Raw genomic sequence first — 23,779 nt, forward strand, 5'->3', positions numbered from 1 at the left:
AAATATCCATACATAATATTATTTCCTTTACTGATTTAATTTGTTGAATTTCTATATAAACTTACGTTTGGGGCTATTTCAAAACAAAAGCATTGGAGTCGAACCAAAGTAACATTGTCTTAGTAGATCACTAAAATAATAATTAAAATATATTATAATGTAAATAATAAATATCGTGCGTATATTGTTGTCTCATATTCTAGTTTTCAGTGATATTTATGTCTGCTAATATTTTATTCTAAATATTCCAAAGAGAGACATATTTATACTTCCGCTAATGGAAGGGCTTTAGTGGGGGTGCCATCTTGTTAGCTTCCTAGCAAAATAAAGAAAGTTCAGCCAATTTGGTGGACATTTCCATTTCCCTGCCACAATGTGGTATGAAATCCTGCCCGGCTTCGCCATCATGACAGTTTGTCTGATCATCCCCGGTGTCGCCACATCACAGCTCCATAAGTTCTGCAACGGCGGGAAGGTGAGTAGAATGGCAAAGGGAAGATGCTACAAGCTAATGCTAACATGACCCGGCGGCCGCAGCGTCAAATATGTCTGGTTTTTTTTTAAATTAATATCTATCATTTGTGTCCTGTCACGTAGGAAAAAAGAATCGCCCGATATCCGTGGCAGTATTACTTGCTGGACAGAGACCGGCGGGTGTCGGGAACCGGACAGTACTTTAATTCCAAGGTGAATGTATATGGCTGTTAGCATTAGCAACATGCTAACACTAATAATCAATGCATTGCCTTTTAACTGCTTAATGATGCCAGACCTCAAGTGGACTTCATGTTCTTTATTTAATGTCAAGTGTCAGTAACACAAAAAGCTGAACTATGTGTTCCTCTACAGGGTCTTGAGAACATCAATTGATTACAAGAACCACCACCTTTGGACTAAAGTCACTTGTACATTTAATACTTGACAGCTGTTTGCCAGTTCAGAATATCAAATAAAATGTTTCCAAACTGAATATAATTGACTGGCTCATGTGTTGAATGATGTCATTATCATAAAACACACTTTTTTACAAGTATAGGGCACTTTATGTATTTTGAATATACATATTACTACACTAATATTTTGAAGAAAATTCAAGGGAATTTTGGGGATTGAAATCCTTTTATTAACATACCAAAAAAAAACCATTACAATAAAACATGAATCGATGTCACAAAAAAGGTTTGTAAGAGTGGACTCCAAACATGAAATCCATATTTATTTACAAAGAGACAGAATTTCCATCCATTAGAAGCCACGTCACCATGACAGCAGTTAAGCCTTGTCCTCCTTTCCTTTGGTCTTCCTGTAGACCATCTCTCGGAAACTGGACAGGATCTTGCTTTCTCGTTTGCGTCTTTCTTCCTGGTTGAAGGAGGCCAGCGCTCTCTTTTCGTCTGCGCTGTAGATCTGGTTCTCCTTTCTCAGACGCACAGCCTCCATGCGGCGATGTCTGCAGGGTGGAAGCAAGGTGAGTACAGTCGCTGTGTGTCGAGTCAAAGTGTAGCACAGTGCTGCAGAAGAAACAACTCAAGTGTCACTTTGTAGCCTTTAAGTGTTGTTAACTACAGATCGTCCGATTATCTGCATATTGACGTATATCGGTATTGGTCTTTTTGTTTTTATCGCGTTGGCTTTTTATGACTACAACACATATGATACCAGAATGCAGTATTAAAGAAAATATTACTGAAGTCGATAGGCTGGTGTTTAAGCAGTGAATATTACTATTTGCCCTGCATCAGAAAAGTTACCTTTTTGCTGGAGCCCTATTTTATATTGAAGAATAAACACTTTCATTTTCCCCAAATACCGTATTTTTCGGAGTATAAGTCGCAACGGCCGAAAATGCATAATAAAGAAGGAAAAAAAACATAAGTCGCACTGGAGTATAAGTCGCATTTTTTGGGGAAATTTATTTGATAAAACCCAACACCAAGAATAGACTTTAGAAAGGCAATTTCAAATAAATAAAGAATAGTGAACAACAGGCTGAATAAGTGTACGTTATATGAGGCATAAATAACCAACTGAGAATGTGCCTGGTATGTTAACGTAACATATTATGGTAAGAGTCATTCAAATAACTATAACATATAGAACATGCTATACGTTTACCAAACAATCTGTCACTCCTAATCGCTAAATCCCATGAAATCTTATACGTCTAGTCTCTTACGTGAATGAGCTAAATAATATTATTTGATATTTTACGGTAATGTGTTAATAATTTCACACATAAGTCGCTCCTGAGTATAAGTCGCACGCCCGGCCAATCTATGAAAAAAACTGCGACTTATAGTCCGAAAAATACGGTATATGTTTTGATATCTGATCTATGTGTCAATCACAAAGATTATTAATTTAACAATAAACCTGAGGCTCAGGTCAGGCTGATAAGAAGTACTAATCAAACAGTACATTTACAAACTATGTATTATCCATCCATTTTCTACCGCTTGTCCCTTTTGAGGTCGCAGGGGGTGCTGGAGCCTATCTCAGCTGCATTCGGGCAGTAGGCGGGGTACAACCTGGACAAGTCGCCACCTCATCGCATTATGTTGTGCTAAAATAAATAAGCTAAAGTAATAATAAATATGTTTCTTAACTAAACTGTCATTAAGGTGCAGATGAAAATACAGCTTTACCACTTTAGTCACAATGTTTGCACTTAAGAATTTTCTCTCTAACATTAGCGCCAGACTTCTTCTGTTTGTTTTATATTGTCATTACTGCCACAAGTGGTGGAAAAGTGTATTACAAGTAAGTACCGCTGCGGCCTATACGGACCACAGCTGAAAAACAGATACATTACATTCTAAGGGGCGCTCGCGGACCAACAATAGGCCCCATGGTTAAACACTTGTGTATAGAATATATGCAATCAACATCCCCAGGGCTCCCACTATTTAAGCATTATGGGGAGTTTATTTTTCATGCCCCTTTTGCTGTTTTTTTTTTCTGCCACAAGTGGAAAGTGAAGTGAATTATATTTATACAGCGCTTTTCTCTAGTGACTCAAAGCGCTTTACATAGTGAAACCCAATATCTAAGTTACATTTAAACCAGTGTGGGTGGCACTGGAAGCAGGTGGGTAAAGTGTCTTGCCCAAGGACACAACGGCAGTGACTAGGATGGCGGAAGCGAGAATCGAACCTGGAACCCTCAAGTTGCTGGCACGGCCACTCTACCAACCGAGCTATTCCGCCCCGGTCTGTGAAAATAATGCCTACATTAAACTGGTCCCTGGTGGAAAAAATGTTGAGGACCCCTGCCCGACAGTATGTCTCCTTTGCGGACCTGTCAAAACGTTCAATTTTTTCTAGGGAATCCAGTTTTTGTCCTTCTTTCCTGGTGACTTAACAGCCCTGTTTTGTTTTCGCTACTGCAGCGATGGCTGACCGAGTCGCCGCACAAACCTCCGTCCGCAAGTGCAAAGTTTCATGTTCTGTGATTCAAATAACGCAACAGAGATGGATGGACATTAAAACTTTGTGAGCATTTGTTGACATATAGGAGACTTTTTATATGTAAGTACACAAGAGCAGGTAGCAGCTCACACATTCTCATACTTTGCGTATGATGTCAGTCAGCTCAAAAAAAATGTCTCAACTATAAGGAGCCCAGAATCGTTTTAAATTTAAATTTAAATGTTCGCAAAATTTAAGGGTTCCTGACGAGGAAACCTTCCAATGTATCAAATCCATCGCCTGCTATAAAATTGAGTAGATGTTGAGATATTGTGATGCAGAGAAATGCCATTGTCAGAATAATTGTATCTAAGTTATCACAATACTTTGTGTTGAAATTAGTTCCCGGCGAGAAGACAAAAGCGGTCTTTGAACCTACCAAGAAGAAGGCTTGTAAAACTCCACTGTGTAAGAGGGGAAGCATGAAGGTGTTCTGTTTCTTTCATGTATTGTAATCAACAGAAAGATATTGTCTTGACCCAAGAACTACAAAGCGAAGAGGAAGCAGGACCAGACTCCCCTCCAGGCACCGCTTCTTTGAACTATTTTACGACCTTTTCTGTGAACTGTTTACCTTTTCTGTGAACTGTTTTACGACCTTTTCTTTTGAACTGCTGTAACCAAAGGCGATGGCTGTTTACGACCCACGTCCCTTAGAAACAGCTGTTGCCATGTAATCAGGGATAGTCCAAATAAAAGAGGTGGCGTACAATCTTTCGCCAGAGCGTGGTGTTTCTCTTCAAATTGAGCCAAATTGAATTCTGTCTCTGTTTAATTATTTGCTTCTTGTCAAGTTTAATAGATGTCATCAGTGTTTGAACCTGACAGCTATATTTTCCCAGAAGATTTCCCATATTCTGAAAAGCAAATGGACATGCTCCTCTTCGGCACACGTAATAAAGGTGTTTGTGAAATCCCTTTTTATTTTGCTGCTGAAGTAAACATTAGCATAAAACATGTTGGACCTTCCTTAAATTAAAAAAATAAAGGCTTGTCCAGCTGTTCACTGATGTATATTTGTCACCTTCAGTTTACTTTTACTGCAAATGAATATCAGATATTGATTACCAGCCTCCTTGACTACTATTAATCGGTATCAGCCCTGAAAAAATATATCAGTTGGTCTCCGGTGTGAACATGTCCACTTACCTGCTGCCGCTCATGACATAGCCAGACTTCTCAAAATCTGCGATCTCGTTACTGGTGAGGCCGATTTCTCCTCTTCTCGGAATACGCTTCCCAGCTTTCACGTATTCCGCCATGGCGGCACCTTCTCCCGGCAGGAGCGCGTGACCGAAACTGCGAGGCAAAAAAACGGGGAAAAATTGAGTATGTTAGAAGATGACTGCTTGGTGGTAAAATGACAGGATGAAATACGACCCCCAGGGGGCGCCACAAATGGAATTTCCAATGAAGGTGTGATACATTTTTCACATAACCACAGAAAGGAAAGAGGACAACAGAACACTTGATTGCAAACTCACTCCAAAGGTCGTTCATCCTGAGACAGGTGAGTGAGCGGCGCTTCTGGTCCCACCAGGTGTTCATCTGTGCATGTTTTCTCAACCCACGTCACCTCGCTGGGATCCTCCTCTTCTTCCTCCCCAGACTCGCCACTGCTGGACTCACTCGATGTCTTGTGGCTCTTCTTGGCCTTCTTCTTCTTCTTCTTGGACTTCTTGGATCTGAGAACAAAACAAGGTCATTTCAGGTTTTTGGATGGTTATTTTTTAGAGGGCCTTAAGGGCGCAATTGATTACTCCCATTAGCTTCATTGTTAGCTGACTTTTGCTAGCATTTATTTACGAGTTAGAATGCAAAAAAATAATAGAAAAACATGTTCTTGTTTTACATAAGGACTGTGAATGATAAGCACAATTTTAAAGAAAAGAGCAGTTCCCATTTAAGATAAAATACTTACTTCTTGCTCTTCTTTTTCTTCTTCTTCACCTTGTCCTCTGAAAAATGAAGAGCGTATATGTTTAATACACCGTGTCCAAAATACGACCGGCCGGCGTCTTCAAATTGGCCCGCGACATGTCAGGAGATTAAAGTGGACTCAGTCCCACGACAAAACTCTAATTTAATTGAAAATATCTGACAGGCTAACTGTGGCTGATTTGCCACCATCTTGTGGACAGCATTAAAACTGCAAATCAGTAAACATAAATTTTACTTTGAAGATTGCACAGCATTTACCTTTATGACTCTATCCAAACACCCTTTCCCACTCATGGTGTAAAAAAGGGTCAACACACATGGTCACATATAACTTAACCTGCTCACTGCACTTTGTGGATATTATTAAAAAAACGTTAAAAGTACCATTTATAATTCAAAATTACACCCATTTATATCCACTACAATTCATCGTGGGAAAAATGTAAAACACTCTCTCCACTCTTATCCATGTATGACACATTTTAAGCTGCTTGATATTTATGATTGATTAAGTTGAACTTTCACATATTCTTAATATCCATTATACTAATGATTATAGCCATTATATTAATATACACCGCGACCCTGAAAGGGACAAGCAGTAGATAATGTGTGTGTATATAAATACACACACACATATATATACAGTACAGGCCAAAAGTTTGAACACAACCTTCTCATTCAATGTGTTTTCTTTATTTTCATGACTATTTACATTGTAGATTGTCAGTGAAAGCATCAAAACTATGAATGAACACATGTGGAGTTATGTACTTAACACAAAAAGGTGAAATAATTGAAAACATTTGCTCTGACTACTGCTTTGCACACTCGTGGCATTCTCTCGATGAGGTTCAAGCACACCTGTGAAGTGAAAACCATTTCAGGTGACTACCTCTTAAAGCTCATCGAGAGAATGCCAAGAGTGTGCAAAGCAGAAATCGGAGCAAAGGGTGGCTATTTTGAAGAAACCAAAATATAAAACATGTTTTCAGTTATTTCACCTTTTTTTGTTAAGTACATAACTCCACATGTGTTCATTCAGAGTTTTGATGCCTTCAGTGACAATCTACAATGTAAATAGTCATGAAAATAAAGAGAATGCGTTGAATGAGAAGGTGTGTCCAAACTTTTGGCCTGTACTGTATATATATGAAAAAAATATTAATGTGTACACATACTTATTGGCTATTTATAAAATACATGCAGTCGGCTTTCGGCCTCGGCCATATTATTTTAGCCCCATGCGGCCCTCAAGTTAAAAAAGTTTGGACACCCCTGGTCTAGTCAAAACAGACCTGAGTATCTTCTCATTATTTGAACAATCTCGTACCATCGGAATCGGAGTCCAAACCGCTGTCTGAACTCTTCTTGTGCTTTCTTTTCTTGGATTTCTTCTTTTTCTTTCTTTTCTCGTCTACAATTAAACACAGTTAAACGTCAACATTCATGCCGTGCGTGCGTGTGTGTGTGTGTGAGGTGCACCTTCAGACCCTGAGCTGGCATTTTTCTGGTTTTCTTCGACTGGTGTGAATTCATCCGAGCTGGTTGAGAAGAGGAATGTTAAAACTTTGCGTGACTACAATAGCAAAGGGAAACACGTTTGCATGAGCGGACGTATTCTACTCACTCTTCCTCTTTAACTCTTGGAGAATATCCCCACACTTCGGGACAGCCTTGCTCTCCAATCCGCTCTCTCTCTTGCAGCCGCCTGCAAAACAACACAATATAATTTCACAGTTGTCACTTTTACTTGAGTTCTTTTCTTCACTTGTACAAACATTATCTTAAGTATTATTTCCACCTCTTCCAGTATGCTTATTTATTTATTACAACAATTGTTCTCAACTAAAGAGGAGCAATATAACCTTAGAGTAAAATATAATTAAAAAACATTTGTATGCACGTACAACACTTACAACCTTTAGCATATATGGTAGAAATTTATCAGAAGTGCTTTGCAAGAGTCCGCCATTGTAGTCCGACTTTGTGGTCAATACGTTCCTTCTTTTTCTCTATGCTCTTGTATCGCAGACTGGCTCGTACATGCACATGCATCCTCCACTGTTGCCATTTTTAATACACATTAGCGTATAGTTTGAATGTATATCTGTCAGTGGACTTGCTAAGAAAGCGCTAAAAACTACAACAATGTGGGCGGCGAGAAGACACAGTCAAAGTGGAGGCACGTAAATAGGACCGCTCACAAAATGGCGCATCCTGAAAAGACGGTCAGAAAGCAGCTTGAAGATAGTCTGTAAAACAATCTATGCAACATTTTGAACCACAATTACATGTTATGTAGACCACAAGTTAGTGTTTTACATGTAGAAGAAATCCTAGTTTGACCCCCTTAAGTTTATGCATTTGCTCTGAAAACAAACACGTTATATTTCTAAGATCTCTCATAGTTTCGGACTTTAACACCCCAGAGGTATCCTGTTAGAAAAACGTACATACCGTATTTTTCAGAGTATAAGTCGCACCGGCCGAAAATGCATAATAAAGAAGGAAAAAAACATATATAAATCGCACTGGAGTATAAGTCGCATTTTTTGGGGACATTTATTTGATAAAACCCAACACCAAGAATAGACATTTGAAAGGCAATTTAAAACAAATAAAGAATAGTGCACAACAGACTGAATAAGTGTACTTTATATGACGCATAAATAACCAACTGAGAACGTGCCTGGTATGTTAACGTAACATATTATGGTAAGAGTCATTCAAATAACTATAACATATAGAACATGCTATACGTTTACCAAACAATCTGTCACTCCTAATCGCTAAATCCCATGAAATCTTATACGTCTAGTCTCTTACGCGAATGAGCTAAATAATATTATTTGATATTTTACGGTAATGTGTTAATAATTTCACACATAAGTCGCTCCTGAGTATAAGTCGCACCCCCGGCCAAACTATGATAAAAACTGCGACTTATATTCCGAAAAATACGGTAATTTCTCAACGTAACAAACAGCTTGAGTGCACAGAAACAATGAACATAGGACGTGTATTTCATTTTAAACAGGAAAAAACAATGGTTAAAATGTAAAAACATCCAAAATGAGTTGGTTAAAATCAAATTGACCAAATCATGTAAAAATACACCTTGGGTGAAAATGTATGTAATGATAGGATACTGGTTAGTTTAATGTTTACAATAATATTTCATCCTTGTGTTAAATAATTTGTAGAGCACGTTACCGCCACCTGCAGAGTTGGAGTGGTACAGCGTCGACTACCACCTCTACTGACGAGTTGTTACATAACGTTTACTGGCTTTTTCTAATGTAATGCTAACAAAGTGACCAAGCAGCAAAGTAACTATATTTAATTACAAAACATAGACGTACCTGGCCATTAATTCCTCTTGTCGCTGCCTGTGAGCGTCGTCTCTTAGCTGGTCGTAGTAGAAGTCATCCCTGGAGCCGCCGTGCCTCCACGGAGCGTCCTTCTGCTCTCCCCAGCGGCCGTGATTGAAGCCGCTGCCGCCGCCGGTGTGCCTCTCTCTGGATCTGGACCGACTTCGGCGGGGACTTCCGACCCGGAATCGCTTGATGGTTTTGGCCTCCTTAAGTCGGTGTTCGCGCTCCTCTCGTTCGCGCTCCCTGTTGCGAGGCCTCGGCGGCTTTGGCCCGAAGCTGTCCGGAGACAAGCTCCTTTCTCCGCTGGGGCTGCGGGAGCGAGGAGTGTGGCTTCTCCGATGTCGAGGACTCCGGGGACTCGGTCGGTTGAACTGCGGCATGACTCGAGCGACTGTCCCGCACTTATATCTCGGTAAAATACAGTAATAAAGACAAATTACTGAGGAAAGCGACGCTGCCCCTTCGGAAAGTTCCCCCAGTTGTCGTGGAACATCCAAAACAGGAAGTGCTTCTTCGTCTTCTTCTTCGTTTTATGGCGGGTCGCAACCAACGTTATAGGTGCATACCGCCACCTACTGTACTGGAGTGTGTATCCTCAGGGTGCGTACTTAGGTTACAGCAGTGTTTTTCAACCTTTTTTGAGCCAAGGCACATTTTTTGCGTGGAAAAAATCCGGGGGCACACCACTAGCAGAAATCATTAAAAAACTAAACACAGTTGACAGTAAAAAGTCGTTGACTATGACTTTAAACCATAACCAAGCATGCATCTTGTCTCAAAGTAGGTGTACTGTCACCACCTGTCACATCATGCCATGACTTATTTTGAGGTTTTTTTTGCTGTTTTCTTGTGTGTAGTGTTTTAGTTCTTGTCTTGCGCTCCTATTTGGTGGATTTTCCCCTTTTTTTTTGGTATTTTCCTGTAGCAGTTTCATGTCTTCCTTTGATTGATATTTTCCCGCATCTACTTTGTTTTAGCGATCAAGAATATTTCAGTTGTTTTTATCCTTCTTTGTGGGAACATGTACGGATGTACTGTTTTTTTTTTTTTTTTTGTACGGATGTACTGCTCCACAGTAAGTCTTTGCTGTCGTCCAGCATTCTGTTTTTGTTTACTTTGTAGCCAGTTCAGTTGTAGTTTTGTTCTGCATAGCCTTCCCTAAGCTTCAATGCCTTTCCTTAGGGGCACTCACCTTTTGTTTACTTTTGGTTGAAGCATTAGACACCTTTTTACCTGCACACTGCCTCCCGCTGTTCCCGACATCTACAAAGCAATTAGCTACCACCTACTGATATGGAAGAGTATTACACGGTTACTCTGCCGATTTCTAGACAGCACCGACACTCAACAACAACACATCATTTGCAGACTATAATTACTGGTTTGCAAAAAATATTTTTTAACTCAAATAGGTGAAATTATATCATCTCCCACGGCACACCAGACTGTGTCTGGCACACTAGTGTGCCGCGGCACAGTGGTTGAAAAACACTGTGTTACAGACTATGTTGGGATATACATATCAAATATGTTTTTACACAAAACCACACATAACAAAAGGGGAGAAAAAAAAAATAATAAAAGAAAATAAATAAAAAACCTATACTTTAAGTATAAAGCCTGTGATCTTAAAATATGCCATTAGAGCCTTGCTACATTCATATAATTCACTTCACATTATTTGTTGTTTTCCCCCTTCCCTAAAATTGCCTTTAAACTCCATCCCCTACCTAGACTGTACAATGTGTCCCTTAGTGTCTTCCTCTGTGACCTGTACTTCCTACACTCCATCAGCACATTCTGCACATTTTCAACCACCCCACATACCTCACATTTATCTGTTGCCACTTTGCCTAATAAGTATAATGTTGCCCTCAGTCCAGTGTGTTCTACACTTTCCTCTACATTCTTCCCCGTTAAGAGATTGTTGGATGTTGTATAAGTGTCTGCCTTTCCTCCCAGAATCCCAAAGTTTTTGCAAGGATTCCCTAATTTAGGGGTGTCCAAAGTGCAGCCCGGGGGCCATTTGCGGCCCGCAGGTAATTGTTTTAACGGTCCCACGGCACATTGTAAAAATACGAGAAAAAAAGAAAAAAAAAGTGGTATAAAAGAGCAAACAGGTGAAATGTAACAAGAAACTGTTGCAATGTTTACTCTAATAACACAAAGCTGCCATGCAGGCTGTCTCTTTCTTGAAATAATAATAATGAATCAAAATCAATGTCATTATGAATTATTGACCTATTCAAGGCTCCAATTACGTCACATTAAATATTCCACGTTGAGATATTCTTTAGGGAAATGTTGCATATTTTGTGTTTGCCATATAAAAAACTGAGCTGTCTTTTTTTCTTTCAAAGAAGGGCCTAAAACTAACAAACAAAAAACATAAACCACAATAAAACTTATAATTGACGGATGGATCTGAAGTTGATCTCGAGATTATTGTGTTAAAATTAAACAGTAAAAAAAAAAAAGTATAATTTATTTTTTAACATTTTAATGAGTAGGACCCTTTTGGATCCCCAATAATTTTAGTGGAATTTTTTTTGTGTCATTGCTCAAAATATAATAATGAATTAATGTTGTTATGAAATATTGACATTTTTAAGGCCCCAATTATTATATAATCTCATATATTCCACTTAAAAATGTTATTGGGGGGAAAATATTGCATATGTTGTGTTTTTTACATAAAAAAACTGTTTTCTTTGACAAGAAGAGCATACAACTTAAATCTTTAAAAACGTTATACTGACAGATAGATCTAGAGATTTAAACCTTGAATACTAATAAAGATAATAATACTAAATAATGACACATTTTTTATATTTTTTTGACCAAAACCCTTTGGGGTCCCCGGGATCAAGCCTGAGTGGAGGCTTAAATGTATATTTTTTTATACATATATTGAATTCCATCCATCCATTTTCTACCGCTTGTCCCTTTTGGGGTCGCGGGGGGTGCTGGAGCCTATCTCAGCTGCATTTTAAAATAAAAACTATCAAAATGGCCCCATATTTGATTTTTCAGTGTGCAGCCCTCAGTGGAAAACGTTTGGACACCCCCGCCCTAATTGCTGTATTAATCAGTGATTTTGCCTCCTCTTTTCCAACTGGGATTAAAACCGGAAGTTGAAAAATCGGTTTCCGTTTATTCTCCCAGAATATAAGGTTCCGCCTGTATTATTTGAACTAAACGGACACCATCACACACTATCAAAGTATTTATATTTTATGCAATCCAAATAGAACATGAATTAATTTATTTTGAGACGAGCAAAATACTTTTAATTTCTAAACCGGGTCAGACATCGCCGGATGTGTCCGTGACGTCTTCCGTCGAGAGAAACAACTTTGAAGTTGAAAAAACGTCCCGGCTTGTATTTTTGATACAATTAATATTTTCCAAAAATATGGCCACGATGCAAACTATGCATTAAATGATCTCGCGTTGGAGTTTGGGATCGGTTTCATCTTCAAGAGGTGGAAGCGACGATTCTTATTTAACAAGGGAAGCTACCTTTTCTGTTAGCCATTGTGTAGCCACGGGGCTAGCACATTAGTAGCTGCACACAAAAAAACCGCTTATCGCTTCTTGCAGATGGAGGGCAAAAAAGTCGCAGGTAAGCGCGTTTATGTCCATTTATATTTACAAAATGTGTCATGCAGATACCAAGTGAGTAGAATGCATTTACTGCTGTGCATTCTGAGCAGCTAACACGCTAATGAGCTGTCATAATCTAGGCCCGCCTTGTCCTATTGTTCACCATAGAGGATAATTAGAATTCCACGATCGCACCATGAGCTTTCTGTAGCATCTACAAATGCTATGTTGTCTTCAAATATCCCTATCGATGCCACTACACGGCTGCACAAAGTAAACAAACGTCACTTGTTGGTAATAGGGAGGTGGTGCGAGCTGTTAAATGTGATGCCATGAAATGGTGCTATCTTAAAGCTAGTGTGATTGTTTTCCTTCTCTCCCTGCAGTCATGCACACCCTGAAGCTGATCTCCGCGACCGATCCGCAGTATTCCACCACTTTGCTTACGTCTCTGAACGAGCAACGAAACAACGGAACGTTTTGCGACGTCACCATCATCATCCAGGACAAGAAGTTCCGCGCCCACAAGACAATCCTGTCCGCGTCGAGTACATATTTCCACCAGCTCTTCGTGGTGGCCGGGCAGGTCATAGAGCTCAACTTCCTCCGAGCGGAGATCTTCGAGCACATACTTAATTTCATTTACAGCTCCAAGATCGCACGGATTCGCTCAGACATGTTGGAGGAGCTCATCTTGGCCGGGCAGACGCTCGGGATCAACTTCATTGCCAAGCTGGCCAAGCCGCTCTCGCGAGTCAAAGGTCTGCCCGGTTTGTCCAAGGAGGACGAAACCCGGGGTGAAGGGTCGTCGGAAATGGTGATGCCCATCATCTCGGAATCCTTCTCCATATCTGCGGAAGAATTCAGCAAACCGGCGGATGACGACGACGACGACGTCATGTTTGTCTCGCAGACGGACCCGAAATCCAGGGTATCGGGGGATGTCATCGATTTGGAAATGGATTCAGTCGAGAAGGAGCCGAGCAAAGAATCTAAAGATCCAAAAGCAGGAGATCCAAAGCTTCCTGACAGTCCGGCCAGCAGCTCCAACAAAACCCCCGCCAAGGTGTCCTCTGAAAGTACTCCCGGCGTCATACCCGAACTCCAGACTGCCTCTCAGTCGTGTGGAAGCAGCGCGGCAAAGGGGGACACCGCGGACATACCTGGAGTCCAAAAAAAGCATGTTTTTTCTTCACCTCAGCAAGGGGATTCCAAAATCAGGCTGCTGGACGTCGCGAAAAAAACCGTGGTCAAACCTGCGACGGTCACCAAAAAGACGGTGACACTCAATGCAGCCACGGAAATCGATTCCATTTCTCCCAACTGTAAAGTCTACGCCAACATCGGGGAGAACACCTACGATATCGTGCCGGTGAAGGAGGATCCAGGAGAAGGCGGCTCCAAGTCCAACAAAGTGAAGCGAGCCATAGCGGAAATACCCGAGAACCTGAAGGCTGTATCTAACAAGAAGAAGTCCAAATCAGAGCCGGACGACCACTACGAGCTTATCATGGATGGCAAGACCTTCTTTGTGTGCGTGGTGTGCAAGCGACCCTACGTGTGCCTCACCAGCCTCCGCCGCCACTTCAACACGCACTCGTGGGAAAAGAAGTACCCGTGCCGCTACTGCGACAAAGTCTTCGCCTTGGCCGAGTACAGGACTAAACACGAAATCCAGCACACGGGCGAGCGGCGCTACCAGTGCTTGGTGTGCCACGAGACCTTCGTCAGCTACCAGATGCTGTCCAACCACTGCAAGCAGGTCCACAACCAGGACCCGAGCGGCAGGAAGGCCAAAGACGGCGAGGAGAACCTCTACCGCCTGCTGCCGTGCAAGTCGGTGCAGATGAAGCCGTACTCGTGGAGCACAGAGGGGGCCGCCGTCCCGTTCGTCTCAGAGGACGGCAGCTTGCACCACGGTCCCCAGGGCCACGAGGACGCCGTCCACCCGTCCCCTCAGAACCGCATGTTGAACTGGAACGACATTTTCGCGGAGTCCGAGGAGCAAATGCTGATTGGCGGGCAGGGACGGCCGCCCATGAACGCTCGTCCTCCTCAGGGGAAGTCGGAATACGTTTTCACTATTCCCGAGACGTATTGAGAGACGCTGACTACCCCCCACCCCCCATCACACTTGTGCCTTCTACGGGGCCCCCTGCTTTGGACTTCTTCCTTCTTTTCCCTAATGTTGGTCCAGATAAGTGAATGTTGACTCAACTCAAACAAGACTTTCCATTTTGTTCCTTTCTTTGGAGGGAAGGTTTAATGATGGTGTTGAACTCCACAGTGTTGACGCCCAAGTATGGACCTTTTAGCCCACAACAAGATGGCATTTGTTCAGTAAAAACAGAAAGCACTGCAAATTACAGCAACTAAAACTGTACTGTAGGACTCTTTTTAACTACAATGTGGTTTCTATACGATAACGTTGCTGAAGGCTTCGGTTTAAGCCAGGGGTGTTCAAACTTTGATCAGGGACGTGCATTGATGCTAGAGGCTGGTGAGGCGCTGGCCTTTTTCAAGTGGACCTTTTAATGATTTTAATTAAATCAATTTCTATTTATTCAGGATAGCCCCATTGAGATGCAGCATCTCATTTTCAAGTGGGTCCTAAATAACTTCCTTGTGGTCCAGATAACATGTATTGGATATGCTTCGGTTTAAATTCTGCGTAAAGTTTTTCCCACAGTCACTTTCACAACCCGTTTCCGGAGGCTTTCCTAGATCAAAAATGAAACCACACCCCACCCTCTCCTGAAAGAATCAATTTATTTATTTGAAAATATATCTTGAAGTTGCCACCGCTACCTTTTTCCCCCTGACACGGTCGGAAATAAACTTCGTAAACATTATACAGATTCACCCGGTCACAACACTAGGTACACCTGCACACTCGCCGATTGATACAAAACTGCATAAAATGATCTTGCTTTTAGCTTTTGGTCACTGCATGTCGCACGTCTGTATTATTATGCACTTGCCAAGATTATATGAAGGTAGATTTATATATACTGCACATGAATATTAGAAGCTCCTCCCCCCCTAGAGCAGAGAGCTTTATGTAAAGGGCCCCGCCGTATTGTTACTTACCTATTGGTACCTGCAGTTGTGCATTTGTGATGTGCATGACTCCCGAAAATTTGAAATTAAATCGAGAAGGCATTGCAGAGATATTTAGAAAATATTCTTGCCTTCCTTCATAATTCCGCCAAACGGACCGTTTGGAATCTGCAAAAGCGGTGACGTCACCGGATTATCCATATATTGTACACATTAAATTGAATTATATTTATATAGCGCTTTTCTCTCGTGACTCAAATCACTTTACATAGTGAAACCCAATATCTACCGCATTTTTCGGACTATAAATCGCTCCGGAGTACAAGTCGCACCGGCCGAAAATGCATAATAAAGAAGGAAAAAAACATATATAAGTCGCACTGGAGTATAAATCGCATTTTTTGGGGAAATGTATTTGATAAAACCCAACACCAAGAATAGACATTTGAAAGGCAATTTCAAATAAATAAAGAATAGTGAACAACAGGCTGAATAAGTGTACGTTATGTGAGGCATAAATAACCAACTGAGAACGTGCCTGGTATGTTAACGTAGGGCCGGCCCGTGGCATAGGCCGTATAGGCAAATGCTAAGGGCGCCGTCCATCAGGGGGCGCCACGCCAGTGCCACAAATGTTGGAGAAAAAAAAAAAAAGTTGGTACTATTATTTCTAAATACAAAAAATAATCCCACGTTAATTAAAATGCAAAGTAAAGCCTATTTAATAGAAATATTATTTGTTACAACATTACGTCCCCTCCCCCCGCACGTATCATGACTCTTTTTGGACGTCACATCAAAAAATCAACACAAGATGTCAAAACGGCCAAAACTGTCAGGTGCCCAGGGAAGAAAAAGAGATAAGAAGAGGAGGAGAAACGAGAAAAAGACAGAGGTAGCAGGGAGGTAACGTTAGCCTACATGAAATTATTTGTCTGTTACAGAATGTGATAGTAACCTGGCTTTTTAGCATTAAGCTAATGTTACATGATTCTGCAATTGCTAATCAATAAATAGCTAGTTCTGTTTTAACGTCGGGTTAATATTGTGGAGGGGGCTAAATTGTTATGGAAAATAATAATGTAACGTTAGGTAATTACAGTACTCCCACCTTACATTCCTCAGGGACATTTGTATTAGATCTTTTAAGCAGGTGTTTTTTGTTTACATTGTTATTGCCTTCTGGTTAGCTAATGTTTGCCCTGCAGGTAATAGTCACTTTTCCACCCCTTTATATATTAGGTATAGTTGTAAGCCTAGTTGTTAAAGTGCATATCATTAATGTTAATTAAGCAATATCACATGAGAGGGAATGCTGTTTTTTAATTTGAGCACTGCTGTGATTCGGTTAAAGATAATCATAACATAACATTCTCATATAATATGTTAATTTGCTTTCTTTAAGTAAAAAAAAAGGTCAAAGACAAAGCTATTCAGTTTCTTGTGAGTATATACACTTCACTGCCGATGTGGGGGGGCGCCACCTAAAATCTTGCCTAGGGCGCCAGATTGGTTAGGGCCAGGCCTGTGTTAACGTAACATATTATGGTAAGAGTCATTCAAATAACTATAACATATAGAACATGCTATACGTTTACCAAACAATCTGTCACTCCTAATCGCTAAATCCCATGAAATCTTATACGTCTAGTCTCTTACGTGAATGAGCTAAATAATAATATTATTTGATATTTTACGGTAATGTGTTAATAATTTCACACATAAGTCGCTCCTGAGTATAAGTCGCACCCCCGGCCAAACTTTGAAAAAAAACTGCGACTTATAGCCCGAAAAATACGGTATGTATAAATAATTTGAAAACACCCCACGGGCCAGATTCCTTATTAAAACTCATGACATCCAGGGGGCCAAATTGAAGATGTCGGCGGGCCGTAGTTTGGACACCCCTAGTTTAGCACTTTTCGACCAACGTAGCCGTGCCTCGCTGTTAAAAGACGGTAAAGACAAGCACCCGCCGGTCCACATACGCCCCCGCCACTTTATGGTGAGTCGGAGTACTGCACTCCTCGCCATATGACAAGAATAATGCTTAGTAAATATTTCTGCACACAGACACATTCAACCCAGTTTATGAAGGAGACCAGCGAGCATTATGGGTTTCGGCTTTGTATTTATCGGAAATGTACTCATTGATTTTATTTTTTTTAAAGGAAGTGTTACACGATTGGGATCAAACAAAAATACATTATGGTTAAATGGACAAATAGCATTGTTGATTTTTAGGTTATCAATCAAACAAATCATTCCCATCTTAGATTATTGTTGTAGGTAATGAAGAAACAGTTGTCTATCAAATTAGTTAATTTTATTTTGAAAAAGGGCAATAAAGGCGCTGCAGGTGAAAGCACTTTGGACACCCCTGGTTTAAGCAGACTTGATCATTTTACATTCCCTGTTTTGAATTCAATTAACACCTCTTTGCACTTAAATATGATTTTAAATATATATTTTATTTGTATTGTTTGCAATCCTGCGTATGGGTATGACTGAAGGCATTGAGTTTGTTGTACCAAGACTGTTTTTTCAAAGCCAAAATCTGTATCTTTATGAGCATGGACACGTTAAGACGACCATTGACAGAAAAAAATGCAGTTAGCACTTAGTATTTAAACTTGTTTGGACTCTTTAAAATGGACTTTTCACTGTGTCTATGAGTGTCGTGGTTGAGTTAACGGGTAGAAGTAGCAGGGACTTCCTACGTCATGTCAGTAATGATTAACAGATTAACATGGGGTTGTGTGTGTGATGTACAGTAAATGTGTCTTTATTTTGTAGAGCCAAGCTTGCTTTTTTTAATAATGTGGCCGTATGTGTATTAAAAAAAAAAAAAAAAGGTTCCTTCCGTCTTTTTGACAATAAATTATTCTTTTACTGTTTAAACTCATTTCTGGGTGTCAGTGAAGCGCTGTTATTTATAGATGCGATGTCGCAGAAACAAGTGTGTTGATTGCGCAAACCAACTTTAATAGCAAGACAAAATGAGACTCAGCAACCCTGAGAACCGGATTAATGAACGCAGCGCAGGAAGAGTTTAATGGACTAAATCTACATTCTACCTTATTCTCTTTTCCCCTCCCGTCCTCGTCCTCCTCATGCATCCTTTCATGCGTGTTTCTTCCATCGTCTGCTTTCTGTGAGTCCCACACTGACATCTCAGCTCACATTCTGCAGGTGAAATGTTCACTAATTACACAGAGAAAAATGTGTGTTGTGCTGGGCAGCATTGAGTGAGGCGAATCCATAAAGAGAAAAAGTACTTTAAAGGTCCCCTATTATGCAATAAGTACTTTTGAATGATGTTTTAACAGTAATTTTTCTCCCTTCGGCTTGTTTTTGAGCACCAAACGTGAGAGAAATCCACCATCTTTCATGTTGACTCCACTTTTGGGAGAAAAGGCGCTCAAACGTTTGGTTTTCCCCAAGTGTTTTCATGACGCCATGAAGGAAAAAACGTCCTTCCTTATTAACATGATTGCTTCTAGCTGAATGGAAAAAAAGTGAGGCTTCGCTACACCTTTTAAAATGCAGCCTGGTGCTCTTCCAAATGATCCGTTAGCTGCCGACGTAGAAGCTGTTAGTTTCATCGTTCTGTTTTTCTGCAACGTACAGTATACGCTAACCGAGCATGTTAGCACTGTAGTCACACTTGCCAACCTTGAGACCACCGATTCCGGGAGGTGGGGTGGGGGCGTGGTTAAGAGGGGAGGAGTATATTTACAGCTAGAATTCACCAACTCGAGTATTTCATATATAATTCGTTTATATATATATATATACATATATATATATATATAATTGACCCCACAAATGTGATGCTCCAGAAACTCAATCTGCTCAAAGGAAGGTCAGTTTTGTAGCTTCTGTAACGAGCTAAACTGTTTTCAGATGTGTGAACATGATTGCACAAGGGTTTTCTAATCATCAATTAGCCTTCTGAGCCAATGAGCAAACACATTGTACCATTAGAACACTGGAGTGATAGTTGCTGGAAATGGGCCTCTATACACCTATGTAGATATTGCACCACAAACCACCACATGTGCAGCTAGAATAGTCATTTACCACATTAGCAATGTATAGAGTGTATTTCTTTAAAGTTAAGACTAGTTTAAAGTTATCTTCATTGAAAAGTACAGTGCTTTTCCTTAAAAAATAAGGACATTTCAATGTGACCCCAAACTTTTGAACGATAGTGTATATATATATATATATATATATATATATATATATATATATATATATATATATATATATATATATATATATATATATATATTTATTTATTTTATTATACATAAAAATAAAAGAAATACTTGAATTTGAGTGTTCCGGAGGCTATCCAGTAGATGGCAGTATTGTCCTGTTTAAGAGTGTCACAACATTGCTGTTTACGCCAGACGAAACTGCTTTACGGTAGACGAAAACGTGACTGCTGTTGTTGTGTGTTGTTACCGCGCTGGGAGGACGTTAATGAAACCGCCTAACAATAAACCCACATAAGAAACCAAGAACTCGCCCTCGATATTTCTACAGTTAAAACAGGCACGCTGTTTATATCGTGAGAAAGCGGACGTGAAAACAGACTGTCGCCGCTGTCCCCACTCAGGTCCTCATTGAGCTGGAGGGGGCGTGGCCTCCAGCTCCGGCTGAATTCCGGGAGTTTATCGGGAGAAAATTTCTTCCGGGAGGTTATCGGGAGAGGCGCTGAATACCGGGAGGGTTGGCAAGTATGACTGTAGTTCACATGGCTACGCTAGAATTGCTAACGTTTATGCCAGGGTTGTCCAAAATGAGGAACACAGCTTTTTTTGTTGTAGCTTTTTTTGGCCCGCGACACATTCTCCAGTCAAAAAAATTAATAAAAAAATTAGAGATGTCCGATATCGATAAATGCTTTAAAATGTAATATCGGAAATTATCGGTTTCAAAAAGTAAAATGTATGACTTTTTAAAACGCCGCTGTACAGAGCGCCAATAAACCTTAAAGGCACTGCCTTTGCGTGCCGGCCCAATCACATAATATCTACGGCTTTTCACACACACAAGTGAATGCAAGGCATACTTGGTCAACAGCCATACAGGTCACACTGAGGGTGTCCTTATAAACAACTTTAACACTGTTACAAATATGCGCCACACTGTGAACCCACACCAAACAAGAATGGCAAACACATTTCGGGAGAACATCCGCACCGTAACACAACATAAACACAACAGAACAAATACCCAGAACCCCTTGCAGCACTAACTCTTCTGGGATGCTACAATATACACCCCCCGCTAGCCCCCAACCCCGCCCTCCTCAACCTCCTCAGGCATGTCCCAAATTCCAAGCTGCTGTTTTGAGGTATGTTAAAAAAAATAATGCATTTTGTGACTTCAATAATAAATGGCAGTGCCATGTTGGCATTTTTTTTCCATAACTTGAGTTGATTTATTTTAGAAAACCTTGTTACATTGTTTAATGCATCCAGCGGGGCGTCACAACAAAATTAGGCATAATAATGTGTTAATTCCACGACTGTATATATCTGTATCGGTTGATATCGGAATTGGTAATTAAGAGTTGGACAATATCGGAATATCGGCAAAAAAGCCATTATCGGACATCTCTAGCTTTGGTTGTCAAAATAATAAGAATAATAGACTTGTTAATCGTTAATTGGTTCCGGACAGGAGCGCGATAAATACATTAATGCAAAGTAGAAATCCTCATCTTTCCTTGGTGTGCAATACGGGTGTTAAGAGAGTGTTTTCTATCACTAGTGCGCAATATGTATGGTTTATTACTCATTTTTAGTTCATCATTACAATTTACTTCTGTTATTGTATGTAAAAGTCAAATATCTTCAGAGCTACATCATAAAAAAAACAGTTTTCAACCCTCTAAATACATTTTTAAACACTACAAACACCCTCTAAACATGAAATAAGACCCTTTAGTCACCTTTGCATTCTAATTCAATATAGCAGTGGCTCTCAAACTTTAGAAAAGGCTCGACTCTCCAAGTACCACCATAATGACCAACATTAAAATACAGTAGCGCAGTAGGCCTAAATACTCATTAAAAACAAGGCACAGGTTTTATTTAGCAAGCCCTTTCAGGCATTTGTGATTAGGGGTATATAAATAAACTTTAATTGATTGATATGTATTATTTTTGGCCAGTGTAACATTACACACAGTTTGAACAGTAACACTGTGTTTGAATATTTAATTAAGTGATTCTTTGGCGTACCACTAGATGAGAATCACAGCAATATAGTAACGCTGCCTGATGCTGAGCCAATCAGTGGTCCAGATACTAAACAGCACGCTTTGATTGGTTTGGTGTCCTCTAGTGGCCAATGCTATCTTAGTACTGATATTTTCAGTTTATTTAACCATTTTTACACTTGAAAATGCTTAATTTGGTAATAGTAGAATATGCTTTTAAAAGTCTGCGATGTAGTGAAGCCAAAATATGGGATTACTAGATTGTTTTGGTACCTATAACACAAAACTTAACGGTGGATGTTTTGTTTAGATATATTAGCTAATTGTTGACTGACTAACATTGTATTTGTTTCAGTATCTTTTATGTACAAAATGTATAACATTTTTCTAAAAGTGGCCCTCACTGGACAATGTTTGGACACCCCTGGTTTATACCCTCCTGTCCCAATACTTAAAAGGGAATTGCGCTTTTTAAAATTTTATTTTGCCGATCATTCACAATCATTATGTCAGACAAGAACACATTTTCTTTTTTTTATGCATTCTAAATCGTAAATAAACGTAAGCAAAAGTCAGCTAACAACCGAGTCAATGGATGCTCCTCTTTTCCGCCCACAATGCCTTCTAAATAACCACCCAAAAAGCGCCTACCATACTCCATTTAGATCTCCTGACCTGCTTATTAACCAAGTATTCGCAATATTGTTATGTGCTAACTTAGACAATCTATTTTTCTCACCTGGATAGTAGACGTTGTGGCCATAAACCGAGAAGTTGGTCAACTTTGACGTCCAACTTTTTTTTTTAACCCTTTGTGTAAAATAAGAATAATTCTTCATCCATACAGGAAGATATAAACATCCCATCAGTCGGCATCCCAGTGAGAGCAGACATTGTACAGTGTTCGTTTTATTATGTTAGCATTTCTTGTTTTAGCACGTAGCAATACCGCTACATGATGCGCAGTGTTTCACTAAAGCTAAATCTGCTCTGCACTCAGCGTCTAAAACTTGTAGATCGTCCTCCTTATATTCAGGCTCAAAAATAAAAGGTTATGCGTCATTGTTTGTACCAAAGTAGTCTTTGTCGTCGCTCACAAAGTCTGCCATGATTAGTCGTGTTTGTTATTGTTTTAGGGAGCGTTGTGAAGCGTCTATGTTTTTACACCACCTTATGCTCAAAATGGGAAAAACACGTAAATATTACATATTATTATACATGTAAATGGGTTATACTTGTATAGCGCTTTTCTACCTTCAAGGTACTCAAAACGCTTTGACACTATTTCCACATTCACACACTGATGGCGGGAGCTGCCATGCAAGGCCCTAACCACGACCCATCAGGAGCAAGGGTGAAGTGTCTTGCTCAAGGACACAACGGACGTGACGAGGTTGGTAGAAGGTTGGGCTCGAACCAAGAACCCTCAGGTTGCTGGCTCGGCCACTCTCGCAACGGCGCCACGCCGTCCCCTGACATGTGTCTGTTACTACATTACATATATACTTCAAACAAAGACAGGGTGTTTAGATGTTTTTCAGAGTGCTTTAACTAAAGGCCTTAGTGGCCACATTACCTTTTAGCTCTTATTTCCAAAATCGTGTACACTACTGAATTGGGGTCTTGTGACCTTTATGTGGACACTTATACTGCCACCTGGTGGTGTCAGAAGAGTATAACATACAATGGAATTTGGAAAAAAAAAAAAAAGAATTAGCATGTCACTAAACATGAAGTACACGTTTGTTACTTATGGACTAATCAGTGGTTCTTAACCTTTTTGGAGGTACCGAACCCCACCGGTTTCAATTGCGCATTCACCGAACCCTTTTTTAGTGAAAAATAAAATGTTTAGTTTTTTTCAAATTCAAGACAAAGTTATATGTTTTTGGTAACACTTTAGTATGGGGAACATATTCTAAGTAACAAAGACTTAATTTAGAGTTATTTGGTTAGGGTTAGAGGGTTTGGGTTATAATAAGGCCATGCCAAATAAGGCATTAATAAGTACTTAATAATGACTAGTTAAGAGCCAATACGTTACTAATTTGCATGTTAATAAGCAACTAATTAATGGTGAATATGTTCCC

At 40.1% G+C, this 23,779-nt stretch overlaps 3 protein-coding genes across 3 annotated transcripts; 2 read left to right on the plus strand and 1 right to left on the minus strand.

Annotated features, from left to right (window-relative positions):
* Positions 1-249: 249 nt before the first annotated feature.
* ndufa1 (NADH:ubiquinone oxidoreductase subunit A1) lies at positions 250-965 on the plus strand. The gene is made up of 3 exons (XM_062039709.1): positions 250-475; positions 598-687; positions 850-965. Exons 1-3 carry the CDS (start codon positions 374-376, stop codon positions 868-870), a joined length of 213 nt encoding a protein of 70 aa, XP_061895693.1. The 5' UTR covers positions 250-373; the 3' UTR covers positions 871-965.
* Positions 966-1,098: 133 nt separating this feature from the next.
* On the minus strand, positions 1,099-9,343 carry nkap (NFKB activating protein). Its single transcript, XM_062039708.1, has 8 exons — positions 8,774-9,343; positions 7,039-7,119; positions 6,894-6,952; positions 6,742-6,825; positions 5,389-5,425; positions 4,952-5,152; positions 4,617-4,766; positions 1,099-1,450 (listed from the first exon to the last, which is right to left on the minus strand). Exons 1-8 carry the CDS (start codon positions 9,163-9,165, stop codon positions 1,273-1,275), a joined length of 1,182 nt encoding a protein of 393 aa, XP_061895692.1. The 5' UTR covers positions 9,166-9,343; the 3' UTR covers positions 1,099-1,272.
* A 2,778-nt stretch (positions 9,344-12,121) lies between these two features.
* On the plus strand, positions 12,122-18,334 carry zbtb33 (zinc finger and BTB domain containing 33). The gene is made up of 2 exons (XM_062040061.1): positions 12,122-12,410; positions 12,778-18,334. Exons 1-2 carry the CDS (start codon positions 12,389-12,391, stop codon positions 14,490-14,492), a joined length of 1,737 nt encoding a protein of 578 aa, XP_061896045.1. The 5' UTR covers positions 12,122-12,388; the 3' UTR covers positions 14,493-18,334.
* Positions 18,335-23,779: the final 5,445 nt, after the last annotated feature.

The sequence above is a fragment of the Entelurus aequoreus genome, linkage group LG28, assembly GCF_033978785.1.
Source record: "Entelurus aequoreus isolate RoL-2023_Sb linkage group LG28, RoL_Eaeq_v1.1, whole genome shotgun sequence".
Taxonomy (NCBI): domain Eukaryota; kingdom Metazoa; phylum Chordata; class Actinopteri; order Syngnathiformes; family Syngnathidae; genus Entelurus; species Entelurus aequoreus.

What these genes read in the sequence shown, in the direction of transcription:
- ndufa1 (XM_062039709.1), top strand. Translation starts at nt 374, where the DNA reads ATGTGGTATGAAATCCTGCCCGGCTTCGCCATCATGACAGTTTGTCTG. An exon ending in AGTTCTGCAACGGCGGGAAG is followed by an intron (nt 476 to 597) that starts GTGAGTAGAATG and finishes CCTGTCACGTAG; the next exon opens with GAAAAAAGAATCGCCCGATA. An exon ending in GACAGTACTTTAATTCCAAG is followed by an intron (nt 688 to 849) that starts GTGAATGTATAT and finishes GTTCCTCTACAG; the next exon opens with GGTCTTGAGAACATCAATTG.
- nkap (XM_062039708.1), bottom strand. Translation starts at nt 9,165, where the DNA reads ATGCCGCAGTTCAACCGACCGAGTCCCCGGAGTCCTCGACATCGGAGA. An exon ending in CCAAGAGTTAAAGAGGAAGA is followed by an intron (nt 6,953 to 7,038) that starts GTGAGTAGAATA and finishes CTTCTCAACCAG; the next exon opens with CTCGGATGAATTCACACCAG. An exon ending in TTTGGACTCCGATTCCGATG is followed by an intron (nt 5,426 to 6,741) that starts GTACGAGATTGT and finishes TTCATTTTTCAG; the next exon opens with AGGACAAGGTGAAGAAGAAG.
- zbtb33 (XM_062040061.1), top strand. Translation starts at nt 12,389, where the DNA reads ATGGAGGGCAAAAAAGTCGCAG. An exon ending in GGAGGGCAAAAAAGTCGCAG is followed by an intron (nt 12,411 to 12,777) that starts GTAAGCGCGTTT and finishes CTCTCCCTGCAG; the next exon opens with TCATGCACACCCTGAAGCTG.